The sequence below is a fragment of the Hyperoodon ampullatus genome (assembly GCF_949752795.1).
Source record: "Hyperoodon ampullatus genome assembly, chromosome: 12".
NCBI classification, from domain to species: Eukaryota; Metazoa; Chordata; class Mammalia; order Artiodactyla; family Ziphiidae; genus Hyperoodon; species Hyperoodon ampullatus.
The window spans coordinates 41,597,168-41,612,773 of record NC_136925.1 but is presented as its reverse complement, the minus strand read 5'-3'; the positions used below and the strand labels follow the sequence as shown (position 1 = coordinate 41,612,773).

At 39.8% G+C, this 15,606-nt stretch overlaps 1 protein-coding gene across 1 annotated transcript in view; it reads right to left on the bottom strand.

Annotated features, from left to right (window-relative positions):
- SLC16A10 (solute carrier family 16 member 10) overlaps nt 1–15,606 on the bottom strand; it is a gene marked incomplete at both ends in the record, with an annotated part of 145,081 nt that overhangs the window by 24,807 nt on the left and 104,668 nt on the right. The window contains one exon of the mRNA XM_079716334.1: nt 12,921–13,383. Coding sequence (XP_079572460.1) covers nt 12,921–13,383 — 463 coding nt within the window. The remainder of the gene's footprint in view (nt 1–12,920; nt 13,384–15,606) is intronic.

Sequence of the window (15,606 nt, the reverse complement as noted above, 5' to 3'; positions counted from 1 at the left end):
GGAAATACCTTTATATTCTTTCTGGAAGTTCATTGGGATGGGAATGAATGAATGAAATGAAAATAAGTGAACAAACAAAACATTTCCAGACCATATAATAGGGAAAAAATGTAGGAGTTGTGCGTGTGTATATAATCAGCACACAGGGAATCTTAATGGTTAATTCTGATATTTAAATTAATACACTATACAAAGAAATATTCTTGTGTCAAAGAAATTTTATAAGCCTATTTTTGAATGAAAAATAGAACAAAAATTACTTAAATTAGAAAATCTTGGTGAAAAAGCAATGTGATTACTTTTTATTCTGCAAACTACCAGAGCATTCTGCATAGCTAATAAGTGTGAAAGTAACAATAATCAGAATAATAAACCAAATCAAGAACAAAAAGAAGGAAGGAAGAGAGGGAGGGAGGGAGGGAGGGAGGGAGGGAGGGAGGGAGGAAATAATGAAACTTTAGCCCCTAGTACTTATCCTCTAGTGTTTAGTGTCCAGGCTAAACTTTATTTGGTTGCAGTGCCAAGAAGACTGAGATAGGGCAACTCTTCAGATTATACAACTCCACTGGAAATCATTTTTAAAATGTTTCCAAAACTCTGCAATCATCATCCCAGGGCTGAGGACATGTAATGGGCACCAAGGCTCTTCTCCTGTCAGAACCTTACAATGAACAGAGATAAACACAACAGGAGAGGTCCGCTCAGCAGCCCAGTCCTGGCCCAATATACAGTAACCTTTGGTTTACATGGATTCTGCTATGAATCCTGCATTCTCAGGGCTCTGCCACACAATAACCATAACGCTGAGCTCTAAATATATCCAAAGATGACAAAGCCAGTACAACTGTTACTGGCAGCTTTGAAGAACTAGACTGTGTCAAAATGGGGAAGCAACCTCCCGATTGGGAAATGAACCCTATAAATTGACTAGAGTTATGTAAGGTGAGACAACTTCACTCCTCTAATGATTCAGTTTCTACTACATACATATTTACACTTTAGGCTACAATAAGCTTCCATTCATTTTCCACGGATATTCTTGCATGTTACACCAGGTTCTGCCACTTTTATAACTATGTGACTTTTGGCAAGCAGCTTAACCTTTCTGTGTCTTAGTCCCTCTACCAGACTTAAAAAAAAGAAAAGTGCAATTAAATGACCTGTACAATCCCTTCAATGCCTAAATTACTGTCCTACTTTTTTTTGCAGGCATTTAAATATCTTACTTCAAAGCCACACTCTTAAGAAGACCAGGTTCAAGCCCCAGCTGCACCAGGCACCGGCCTTGCAACCCTAAGCAAGTTGTCTTAACAACCCCAAGTCCAGTTCCTTTCCTGCTGAATGGAAACTGACCCTGTCCATCTCGTAGGGTGGCCCTGAGGCTCCAGTGAGAGAGAATATTTGTGGGAGCTTCTTATAAACTAAATGTTAATTAAACATGTGGGAAATAAAAAATACTATATGTGTTTAAAAGAAACTTATAGTTTAAAACAAACCCTTGCATGGCTATGAGGACTGGGCATACAGAATCTTAAACCGTGCTCTGAAGACTGAATGCTACAGTTGTTCTGGTCATGTTACTCGGAGAATAAATCAGTTGAATTTGACATGGATGCAGACACAGCTGGATTACATAACTGCACACCAGTTGTCCATGTTTTCAATTTTGCCTCCAAATGGTAGGCACTACCTACCATTAAATGAGCTTTTCTCCAATTTGTTACGAGGAAATATAAACTTTCTGATTACAAGTGAGCTGCCAACATGTAGAGGGGTGAAAAAAACTAGATACAGATAATGGGGCTAGAAAGTGGGGAAAATGGAAAGTGGCAGGGCATCTGGGAGCTAATACATAAGAGACGTGCAGCCCTCAAACTTGCTTTGGATCTCAAGACTCTTCCCTACAGCATGAATACATAAAGTGGCCTTTTCTCCTGGTGCCCTGTAACCCTTGGAGTTAGTGTCTGTGAGGGCTTTTCCAAAGAGGTGTGTCAGAACTTAGAGATAAGGTTAAACTAGCAGAAATATACTCTCAATGGATCGGACAATTCTCTCCCCTCACCAGAGCCACCTGGTAAATGTGGGGTAAAAGCCAATGTCCAGGTATAGCCTCACAAAGGAAGATTCTTCAAATTAAGATTTCTATTTCTATTAATCCTCTATCATAAAATTTATTTTCTAGTTGATATAAAAATCATGATAGAACCCTTATCAGCTAAATTTAGGTTCCTCAAACTTGCACAAACTTTAATTTGATATTAATACAATGAGTTGAGGGATAAGCAAATATCCATACTACAGTTAAATTTTGAGATTATTCAAAAGTATATTTTAACAAATAAAACATGAGACAGTTAAAGACAAAAGACCTGGTGAAATTTACACATTAACAAGACAGAAGGACAGATACAGAGAACAAACTAGTGGTTACCAGTGGGGAGAGGAAAGGGCGGAGGGTCAAGACAGAGGGTAGGACATGAAGAGGTGCAAACTATTATGTATCAAATAATTAAGCTACTAGGATATATTGGATAGCACAGAGAATATAGCCAATATCTTATAATAACGTTAAATGGAGTATAACCTATAAAAATATTGAATCACTATGCTGTACACCTGAAACTAATATTGTAAATCAACTATACTTCATTTTAAAAAGAAGAAAAACATTACAGATATAGCTGGGGGGGAGAAAAAAACAAGAGAGAAGGAACAGCTTTTCCAAGGCTTTTAGGGCCTTCTCAGGACACTTAATGATTCATCAGTGGCCTCAGAGAGTTTATATATAACTCTAAAATTCAAGCAATTTGCTTTTTTCCATTTTCCTCTAATAGTACTTATGTTATTAATCAAACATAAGATAGCTCTTGCTATAAATTTATACATTTGTCCATTTTTTCTTCTGCTATGCTTAATGTTTATTATAGGAAACAAAATTGAACATAAAACTATGTATATTCCACGTTCTGCTTGTCACAGGCTGTGAAAAGCAATTCAGTTTTCTCATATTCACAACGTACTAAAGACCAAAAGAGGAGATGTGGGGTCTGGAAGAAAGGTTAGGTGGTATCCCATCATCTCCATTAGCCTGTTTCCTCAGGAGTCCTCTCCGTGGCCGTGCAGCATCCTCTGAGTGCCGGGATGGTCCAACCCTGCCTCTGTGCTTCGTTCTGAGAGAATAGAGGGAAACTTGCAAGGCAAAGAAAACTTTGGTCCAGGCCCAGTGTGGCTGACAGGAGGCAGCACTCCACCTCTGAGGTGATCTGATGAAGGAACAGCAGACTATTTCACGAAAAGAACATGAGACTTAGAGTCCGAGATCTATGCTCAAATCCCAGCTCTGAGCAAACTCAGTGAGTGACCTCGACTAAGCATAGCTTAACTTAGCAGAGTTGTTTCCTCAGCTCCAAGTATATAGTTATTTATCACACTTATTACACTCATCCTTGTGATGGTTACCTGAGATTTTGTGGAGATGCTTGGCACATGACAGATTCTTGACAAATGTTACCTGAATCCCCCTCTGAGGAAGCCACAAAATTGATGAAAGCATGTCTGCTGTTCCTATTTGCATGGCTCAGCGCCCTGAGCTCTGGCTTGGGATAATATTCCTGCTGTCACCACAACATGGCCAGAGGTGACCTGGCCAGTGAGATCTAACAGCTACATTCCAGTACCGACCCACAGAGCATCTGGCATTAATCAAAGCCATAAAACATCTCCTAAGGTACGACATGTCCCATTTATTGGCTTATTTGCCTCAAAATTTCATTTCTAGTTTTAAAACACAACTTGTGGGGACTTCCCTGGTGGCGCAGTGGTTAAGAATCTGTCTGCCAATGCAGGGGACACGGGTTTGAGCCCTGGTCCGGGAGGATCCCACATGCCGTGGAGCAACTAAACCCATGCACCACAACTACTGATCCTGTGCTCTGGAGCCCGTGAGCCTCAACTACTGAGCCTGTGTGCCACAACTACTGAAGCCCACGTGTCTAGAGACCATGCTCCACGACGAGAGAAGCCACTGCAATGAGAAGGCTGTACACCGCAACGAGTAGTAGCCCCCACTCGCTGCAACTAAAGAAAGCCCATGTGCAGCAATGAAGACCCAGTGCCGCCAAAAATAAATAAATAAGATAAATAATTTTTTTAAAAAATTTAAAAATAAAATAAAATAAAACACAACTTGTTGGGACTTGCCTGGTGGCACAATGGTTAAGACACTGTGCTCCCAATGCAGGGGGCCCAGGTTCGATCCCTCATCTGGGGACTAGATCCCACACACAGGCCACAACTAAGAGCCCACATGCCACAGATAGTTGCGGCCGGCAAGCCACAACTAAGGAGTCCACGTGCTGCAACTAAGACCCAATGCAACCAAATTAATAAATATTTTTTAAAATTAAAAAATAAAAACACAACTTGTTTGTTCCCAATTATAGCTGGACTTGGTGTCCACTTAAGTGCCTGTCAGCAGGCAAATGATGGTGCCTTCAATCATAGTCTCAGAAAAGTGGGATCTTCCCTACCAGATCAGAGTTTCTTTTGAGAACAATTACTATCTGCCACAAAAATGACACAGTTATAACTTATGGAGTTTTTTCAAAATGGGCTAATAAACATATATGTTGCAGATTTCAACGCATGAGTCAGTCATCTTCTCTCCGATAGAGAACTATGTGGATCAGAGCTTAAAAACCAAAACTTGACTGCCATATGTTCTGGAGTCAAAGAACACAGGTGCAGCTTTTCAAGGCGAGCAGCGGTGGACAGATGTGAAAGCAATAAAAACTAAGTCATCATTCTTGTACTGAGGATGGAACACTGCCGCTGAGAAGAGTTGCATCATGTTGTCATTTGTAGGCACTTATCAGTCATCCGGCTGACGTGGCCTTGTGGTCAGTGCTCTACCAAAGCGATGCAGACTTGTGGTCAGGCTCTGGTCTTGCATCCTCATCCTGTTCTCACACACACCACCCAAGGCTCTGCAAGATTTTCAGTTGCTACACAGTAGAGCAGACACTAGTTGTCTAGATTTCCTTGTTAATGGGAATAGCCATTCACTCCTTCCATACACTTACACAATAGTGACAGAGACACAGAAATTTCTTCCATTTATAAAGTTTCAATTTCAACATGCAGATAAAGCTATGGGTCAAAAGCAAAACACATCAACTCTTTTCCCCATCAACAGATGGCATTAGTGTTACTTAGTCTTAGGTTTGCTGAATTTGAGCTTATTGATTAAGTGTTGAATGGATATGAATACAATCATGTCCTATAGGTATAACATGTGAAACATCATTCTGGTATCAAAGTAGAGAATTTTAAAGATCAAAATGGAGAGAAAATGAATACTGCTTATATGGTGTCGCTTTAGACTTATCCATAAGATAGTCATTCGACAAATATTTGAGCACTCACTGTATATTAGGCACTGTGGTAGATGCTTGGGTTCATTCACTGAATAAGACAGAGAAGGACCCTTAGCCTTGTGAAGTTTACATTCTAGCAGAGGTATACACACAGAGAGCAAACAGTAATCATCACAAGTAAATTATGTAACATGTTAGAAGGTATGGGGACTTCCCTGGTGGTCCAGTGGTTAAGAATCCGCCTTCCAATGCAGAGGATGCGGGTTTGATCCCTGGTTGGGGAACTAAGATCCCACATGCCTCGGGGCAACCAAGCCCATGTGCTGCAACTACTGAGCCCATGCACTCTGGAGCCCACACACCACAACTAGAGAGAAGCCCTCAAGGTGCAACAAAGAGTCCACTAACCACAAAGAAAGATCCCACGTGCCACAACAAAGATCCCACATGCCGCAACTAAGACCCAACGCAGCCAAATAAATAAATAAATATATTCAAAAGAAAAAAAAAAAGAAGGTATGAAGCGCTATGGAAAAAGAAATAGCCGTGTGAGGGGGTTTGGGAGTATGTGGAGGGGAGAGGGAAGAAGGGGGTTTTAACCAGGTGGTCAGGGTGAGCCTCACTAAAAGCTGAAGAGCAAAGAGAGCAGAGTGGTGAGAGCAGAGTGAGTGAGGGGGACCGGGCCTGATGAGATCAGAGATAGGAGGGGTCAGACCATGGAGGACCTTGTAGGCCACTACAAGGACATTAGTCTTTACTCTCAGAGCAATGGGGAGCACCCAAAGATTTTGAGCAGAGTGACTTGTGTGTTGGAAGAACACCTGTGGCTTCTGTGTAGAGAACAGACTACAGGGGGCAGGGAAGGATACACTTTGAAAGGAGAACCACCAGGATTTCTGGCCTGGATCAGGAGTGTGGTATGAAAGAAACAGGAGCCGAGGATGACTCCAAGGTTTGGGGACTGATGGAACTGCCATCTCCTGAGATAAGGATGGCTGAGGGCAGAGCAGGTTTTGGGGACGGGGGTAAAATCAGGACTTTAGGGCTGGACATGTTAAATCTGAAACATCTAACAATCATCCAAGTGGAGATATTAAGTAAGCAGATGGCTATAAAAGTCTGGTGAAGAATTCAAAAGAGGACTGAGCTAAATATAAATTTTGAGCCACTGGCATATATATGATGTCTGAACACAGGAAATTAGATGAAACCATCATTTGGAATGAGTAGAGAAAAAGAGCAAGGCGTAAGCCCTAGGACTGATATTCAGGGTCAGGGTGAAAAATAAGGAACCAGAAAAGAAACTAAGAAGGAGTGATAGGAGAGGTAGGAGGAAAAGAGCATGTTATGCTCTAAGAGCATGTTATGTTTCTGGAAGCTAATGAAGAAAAACTGGATAAGGAGGAGCCATAAAAACTTCAATCCTGGGCTTCCCTGGTGGTGCAGTGGTTAAGAATCCGCCTGCCAATGCAGGAGACACGGGTTCGAGCCCTGGTCTGGGAAGATCCCACATGCCGCAGAGCAACTAAGCCCCTGTACCATAACTACTGAGCCTGCGCTCTAGAGCCCACAAGCCACAACTACTGAAGCCCACACACCTAGAGCTCGTGCTCCGCCATAAGAGAAGCCACCGCAGTGAGAAGCCCGCACACTGCAACGAAGAGTAGCCCCCGCTCGCTGCAACTAGAGAAAGCCCGTGCACAGCAACGAAGACCCAACGCAGCCAAAAATAAAATAAATGAATAAATAGATAAATTTATTTTAAAAGAAAACTTCAATCCAAGCAACCGACAAGGGATTATCTCCAAAATATCTAAACAGCTCATGCAGCTCAATATCAAAAAGCAAACAACCCAATCAAAAAATGAGCAGAAGATCTAAATAGTCATTTCTCCAAAGAAGACATACAGATGGCCAAGAGGCACATGAAAAGCTGCTCAACATCATTAATTACTAGAGAAATGCAAATCAAAACTACAATGAGGTATCACCTCACACCAGTCAGAATGGCCATCACCATTATGGCCAGCATCACAATAAACGCTGGAGGGGGTGTGGAGAAAAGGGAACCCTCCTACACTGTTGGTGGGACTGTAACTGGTATAGCCACTACAGAGAACAGTATGCAGGTTCCTTAAAAAACTAAAAATAGAGCTACCATATGATCCAGCAATCCCACTCCTGTGCATATATCTGGAGAAAATCATAATTGAAAAGATACATGTACCCTCAATGTTCAATGCAGCACTATTTACAATAGCCAGGACATGGAAGCAATCTAAATGTCCATCAACAGAGGAATGGATAAAGAAATATGGTACATATATACAATGGAATATTACTCAGCCATAAAAAAGAATGAAATAATGGCATTTTCAGCAACAAGGATGGACCTAGAGATTGTCATACTGAGTGAAGTTAAGTCAGACACAGAAAGACAAATATCATATGATATCACTTATATGCGGAATTTTAAAAAATGGTACAAATGAACCTATTTACAAAACAGAAATAGAGTCACAGATGTAGAAAACAAACTTATGGTTACCAAAGGGAAGGGTGGAGGGATAAACTGAGAGGTTGGGATTGACATATACACACCACTATATATAAAATAGATAACTAATGAGAACCTACTGTATAGCACAGGGAACTCTACTCAATATTCTGTAATGACCTATATGGGAAAAGAATCTGAAAAAGAGTAGATTAAAAAAAAAAGAGTAGATATATGTATTATAATGTATAACTGATTCACTTTGCTGTATAGCAGAAACTAACACAACATTGTATATCAGCTATACGCCAATTAAAAAAAAAAACTTAATCCAGAAAACCAAAACAATTCTTAGGCAAAATGGGCAATTCACAACTAAAGCAGCTGCTACTGGGAATGGCTATTTAGAAAGTTATGTCTCACCTAAATTGATCTATAAGATTTGTACACTTACTCTATTTCTTTAATTTTGTATCTATGAGATGATGGATGTTTACTAAACTTGTTGTGATAATCATTTCATGATGTATATAAGTCAAATCATTATGCTATACACCTTAAATTTACAGTGCTGTATGTCAACTATATCTCAATAACAGTAGAAGAAAAAAAAGATCCATACACTTACAATAGAGATTAAAAGTGGGTAGGCCTAAAAGAGATCACTGACGCCTTCCGTGAAGCAATATGATTCTTCATGTTTAAAAGTCAACTACTAAAAGAAAACTACCAACCTTGCTCTGAGAAAAAGAATGCCACAAAGCATACATATTTTCTCTCAAATCATCATGTATAATGTAATAAATAAGTAAAGATCTTAGGATTTTTAACATAACCATGAGAGCACTTCACTGTATTTCACAATCTTCAAAGGAGGCCTAGATAGATAAATTAGTTCCCTAGTTAATTAAACATCCAGTTTCAACAACAAATCTCAGGCTTAAGGACCAACTCCAATCCTATGAAGCTTGTACTAACCACTTTTCCAAATGGACACTATCTTTCTCCTTTGACTCTTCCACAGCCCCACTAAAACCAGCAATTCACAATCACATTGTCTGAAATTTAAATAACTCATTTTTATACCAGAACTGAATAGAGGATTTACAGACATTTTCTCTCATCCTACAACAACTCTGCAAAATTGGGTTTATCCCTATTTTATAGATGTAGAAACTGATGCTTAGAGTGTGTTACCCAAGGTTACACAACTAGTAGGGGACAAAACCAGCATTTAAACCCAGATCTGTTTTACTTCAGAGCCTTTACTTTTACCCACTATGCAGTACTACCTCTTGCCTGAAAGTATTACACTAATAATTACCAGCTGTTGTGTCTTGTGACCCTGGGCAAGTTTCTGAACTTCTCAGTGCCTCATTCTTCTCATCCATGAAATGAGGATAATACATTACAGGTACTGCATTGTGGTGAAGATTATATAAGACAATGTATGTAAAAGTCCTTTATAAACTATAATTGTTTATATTATTACACGTACTAGATTTTATGCTCCTTCAGAACAGGTTCTTATGCCTTACATGCATATTCCCTTCAACACCCAGTAAAGGGTTTAACATGAATTGAACATCTACTAGTCTTTAGAAAAATTTGAGACACCTTTTCCCCCTCTAAGGAGGAAAGTAAGTGGTGTCCTATTGCATGAAGCCTGGAATTAAGTATCCGTAATCCAAATCCTAAATTACAACATAGTGACAAACTCAGTGTACCCATCAAACATGAGATTTAAACAGCCTCCATGACATTTAACTGTCTGGTGTTTCCTTTCCAACATGGCTTTAGTGCCATAACAGTTCAAAAGGGGGAAAATCCCAAATGAAAAATATCAACACATTTTGTAAGAAAACATGCCCGGAAGGAGGGAGAGCAGAATAAGGCCTGATTTGTTATCTGAGTTAACAGAGACCTCATTGTTTTGTGTACTATCTAATTTACAGCCTCCTGATGACAGTAGTAACTATAACACCGTCTAACTCATTACTCACTGTGAAATTTCATTTACTTTAAGAAAAAGACCAATAACATATTTATTAAATTTCCTTAGGCATACTCACATCCCCCTCAATAAGATGGACATATCTAGTAGTATATCCAGGGACAGGAGCCAATATGCCCCAGACTAAGACTGTGCTAGATTTGCTACCAAGTAAGCACAGCGGAAGGGAACCAGCCCCTGCTCTGCTGATATGTGATTCTTGGGAAGCCACTTAACATCTCTGTTAATGATGGATTTGTTTTCCACTCTGTAAAACATGAGCTAATATTATTTTGCCTACCTCACAAGTTTACTGTGAAGGTCAAATGAAATAATAATATATGTGAAATTAATTTACAAATTATATTACCAGAAATAGCTAGATAATCACCTACCACTTGTCCTTTAGTAAATGTCACATACTAGCAAAGCTGACTTACAGATTTCTCTGAGTGTGTTCACCTTATAGTAACAAAGAGAATTTTTTAAAAAATCTACTCGGGGGACTTCTTGGTGGTCCCAATGGTTAAGATTCCGCACTTCCACTGCAGGGGGCACAGATTCAATCCCTGGTCTGGGAACTAAGATCCCACATGCTGTGCAGTGCGGCCAAAAAATTAAATTAAATTAAATTTAAAAAATGAAAAGAACTATAAAATAAGAAAATAAAAATCTACTTGGGAATTCCCTGGGGGTCCAGTGGTTAGGGCTCCAGGCTTTCACTGCCAAGGGCCTGGGTTCAATCCCTGGTTGGGGAACTAAGGTCCCGCAAGCCTCAGGGCATAGCCCCAAAAAAAAAAAAAACAAAACAGCAGGCATTTAAAAAAAATAAAAAATCTACTCATCTCTGAGAAGGACACAACAAACGCTTTCTTATCTACAGAGCTATGGAAGAGGTAACTGGTAAAGCTGATCTTTCCACAATGGATCTATATATATATATATATTTAAATATCTTCAAATGGTTCAGCTATGCCTTCTTAAAAGTGTGAAAATGGATTATCAAATCAAGATGTAGCCAGAGACTTTATATGTGACCAGCATCACATACTAGGTCATTTTACCTAGCATCTCAGTCTCTGCAAAATGCCATGTGGCTCGGAGTACTAAAAACTAGTCCTGGGCTTCCCTGGTGGCGCAGTGGTTGGGAGTCCGCCTGCCGATGCAGGGGACACGGGTTCGTGCCCCGGTCTGGGAAGATCCCACATGCCGCGGAGCGGCTGGGCCCGTGAGCCATGGCCACTGAGCCTGTGCTCCGGAGCCTGTGCTCCGCAAGGGGAGAGGCCACAACAGTGAGAGGCCCGCCTACCGCAAAAAAAAAAAAAAAAAAAAAAAAAAAAAAAAAAAAACTAGTCCTCTCCTTGTCTCCCCACTGGTCATCCCAGCTGCTTCCTCAATACCTCTGGCAAAAAGAAAATAAGGAGGGCCTCCCTGGTGGCGCAGTGGTTGAGAGTCCGCCTGCCGATGCACGGGATACGGGTTCGTGCCCCGGTCTGGGAGGATCCCATATGCCGCGGGGCGGCTGGGCCCGTGAGCCATGGCTGCTGAGCCTGCGCATCCGGAGCCTGTGCTCCGCGACGGGAGAGGCCACAACGGTGAGAGGCCCGCATACCACAAAAAAAAAAAAAAAAAAGAAAATAAGGAGAATTGAGAATTCAAAATTATCTTAGACACAGGACATGCCTACCACCCCTCTTTGGGTTTCCTTGACCTAATTCCTTTCTGAACTAAGCATAGGAACCCACAAAACACTGATGATGTAGTTTACTAGCTGACCCCTTGACCCCAGTAATTCTCTGAACTATACTGCCAACTTGCACCAGAACTTTAACTAAAGAAAAATTGCACAGATGTCCAAAAGTAGACTGAAAGCTAGAAAGGCTTCAAGCCACACACACAGTATACACACAAAAGAAAAACTTATCCCACTACCATTTTTGTTGATCATTTACCAACTATGTTGAACTGTATATACATTTTCAGTCATAACAGTAAGAAAAAAGGAAGAAACATAATAATAAGCACTTTTTTTTTTTTTTGCGGTACGCAGGCCTCTCACTGCTGCGGCCTCTCCTGTTGCGGAGCACAGGCTCCGGACACGCAGGCTCAGCGGCCATGGCTCATGGGCCCAGCCACTCCGTGGCATGTGGGATCTTCCCGGACCAGGGCACGAACACGTGTCCCCTGTATCGGCAGGTGGACTCTCAACCACTGCGCCACCAGGGAAGCCCAATAATAAGCACTTTTGAGGAAATTCTACCGGGGCAAATACTTTAGACACTGCTTACTCTTATTTCATTATAAAGAGGCCAAAATTTGCCTTTGCAATATAAACAAACAATATAAAGTGCTTGAGGCCGCTCTCACCTTCTGAGATGGCCCACACTCTGTGGAATGTGTTTCTCTCTAAATAAATCCATTTCTTATCAAACAAAAATAATAATAATGATGATAGTAAAGTGCTTGAGCACTTGAAATCCTAATTTCCTATGAAACCCTTGCTCTCTCCCATCATTTGGAACTTGCTAACATTCCTCAAATAATCCTCTGAGTAGAATTCCATTTTCTCAGAAGTGTTCCACAAGTAGACAAAATGTTTCTTTGTGTCAAGGCCGTTGGCTTTTACTATTTACTTAATTTTTGTACCCTTCTGTTGAAAAATAATTTATTGATGTTGACAAAATCATTGCACCATCTTTGTCCCTGATTATGATTTGTAAGCCACTTGAAGGAAAAGTGACCTATCAAATTTTGTACTGATGACATTTGTTCCAACATTTTAGTCTTTTTTTTTTTTTAAAGAACTTGTTTTTGTTTGTGTAGGTTTGGCAATTTCTAAAAATATCAAAGCACACCATGAAACGTATTATCTGTTTAATGATCTGATGGATGTGATGACCTTGTCTTAGGAGACCTTGAATTTCAAGAGTCCCTGAATTACAAACAAGATAATATTTAAGGTCAACTTCAACCTGATCTCTACTGGTCTTCTAAGAAGTTTCTGTGTATGAAATAATAATATCCATTACCAGCAAAGCCAGAGAAGCATACTTACCAAGTGAACATAAGGCACAAAGTATCCAAAAAGTGCAAGTGGTATTCCAACTGCCCACACTGCATATGCTGTCACCTTGAAGATGGCAAAATTGAAAATTTTTTTTGGAGGACTGAACTTTCTCCTGGAAAAGAGGGAGAATCTTTTGCCTCCTTTGGTTCCACTGTCTTTATCTTTGGCACTGGAAGCAAGAGGTCGGTAAGTAAAGCCAGCCAGAAAGAGAACAAACATGAAGATGCAGAGGACCCTCAGGGTATAGAAGAGGCCCACGCTGTCAGTCAGCACCCTTAAAAGGAAAGGCAGCAAGATTGTGAAGAGACTGCTGCCAGCGGTGACAATGCCATTCACCAGTCCAAGGCGCTTCTTGAAATAGTGTCCCAAAATGACCAATGAAGGCTGGTAGGCAAAGGAGCAGCCACAGGCAAATATGATTCCATAGGTCAGGTACAGAGGCTCGATGGAACTGTGTAAAGACGAAAAAGATGGAAAGCAGCTTTCATTATTTTTATCATGTGCTTGGTAGAATAAAATCTTATTGTAAAACTGGGTTTCAGTTAATCAAAATATTTTCTACAAATAAAAATTAACCAAAAACAGAGGTGAAAAACTTAATAAGTCAAAAATACAACACTGAAATATTTTAATTTAATGTGAACGGATAATAAAAAATGCCTTGAGTATGTGAAAAAAATGACCGTTAATGTCATCAGTGATTTGATTCCTCCTTTTCTTTCTATGGATTTCAGGCAAACCATGCAACACTGGGTAAAAACTGTTGTGTTCTCCGCAACTCAGAAATAAAGGACAGTGCCAGGAAGGGCCTCAGTAAAACTGACAATGATTAAAAAAAAAAACAAAAAAACTACTTTTGATAAAAGTTATTAAAAAGTATAATTTAACTATGAAAGCTCACTTTTTTAATGGAGTTTTCCCAGGCACTTACTAAGCAATCTACTCAAAGAAAAGGCTGCATCTGATATTTTCTCCACAAGGTTATGTCACAAACGTTTGCACAGGGGAGCAGTTCTGTTGCATTTTGCTGGCCTAAGGGCTGCAGACCAACCTTCGCCCTGTATTGCACTGTTCTTGGTATTGTGCAAGATAAGGAGAAATCATATTCTGATTGCAGGAATACTAAATGAAGTGTGTTCACTAGTGATCCCAGTTTGTAAGCTTTAGGGCTGTGTATGTCTCAAAAAAATAATAAAGGATTAAGAATTCTTTATTTTAACCAAATAACTTAATTATACACTTCTTATGAAAGTAAATGAACACAGGGAATTCCCTGGTGGCCCAGTGGTTACGACTCCTCGTTCTCACTGCCGAGAGGGCCTGAGTTCGATCTCCAGTCAGGGAGCTAAGATCCCACAAGCCTCACGGTGGGGCAAAAAAAAAAAAAGAAAAAGAAAAAGAGAGGGCTGAAGCAAGAGGAGGCTGCAGATGGAAGGAAGTAAAAAAACAAAACAAAACAGTAAAAGAACATACAGCATCACATTCTTTGAAATAATTAAGGTAAGGAGTGAAAGAAAACTAACGTTTTTTTTCTTTTGAGAAGTTCAATTCAAAAGGCTGTTTATCAGTAGTAAAGGCAAGCTATTAGAAACTAAGATAGATAAAGTTGGTTAATAATTAAATTTTGGACAATAATTCTAGCCTAGCAATATGCTGAGGTAATCACAAGGAATTCTAGAATCTGATAAAATTAAGGCAGGTTGTCAATCCTCTCTCCCTGAGATGCCCTTTCCCCCTCTATTAATCCACAGTTAGAACCATCTTCAAATCAGGCTCAAGGGCCACTCCCAGACTCTCCCAGATTAACCCTACCTCACTCTGATCACCCTTTACTGAAACTCCACTCTTTATTCAATAAACATATATTTAACAGCTACTAGTTCCAGATACTTGGTGAAAAAAATATTTTAAATGTGGTTATGCCCTACTTCTAGTCTGCTTAGTGAAACAAGACATCTATCCCAAATAATAAGAATACAGAACAAAATATAAATAATACTTCACTCATTCTGCATCAGTTTTTCCACATAAGTAGTTTTCCAGGTAACTGCAACTTAACTTATTAAAGTGTTAATTTATTTTTATTTAACAATTTTAAAGGGAAAATCTAAATCTAAATACATTTCTCTGTCTTCTTCAAAGTGTATATGAAAAATAGTATTGACAGCAAATTATCATCATGAACACGAATATCTATACAATTATACCACATTATTATAAAGCTGTCAGTTGGAAAACCAGAGAGCCACTGACATAAATCACAGACATTCTTTTGCACAACATTTAAACAGAGAGTGCTGGGTAAGATTAACTCTGTATCTCTCCCACAGAGTAAAGTACATAAGCTTTGTGATGGCATTTTCACTGCTGCTGGAACCTTTTTCACTTCTAAATTTTCACCTTAGTAACAGGTGGTTCAAACTATTGAAGTATGACAACTGAATAAGTACAGTGTAAATCAGTAAGATTCAAGTATGTGTGGAAAAAGGATTCAAAGAAGAGACACTGATGCAACCTGGGGGTGCTAGAGGAGGCTTTCCTAAAAAGGCAGAACTTGAACTAGATCAATGATGAATACAGACATAACAATCCTCAACAAAATCGTAGCAAACAGAATCCAACAACACATTAAAAGGATCATACACCAGGATCAAGTGGGATTTATCCCAGGGAT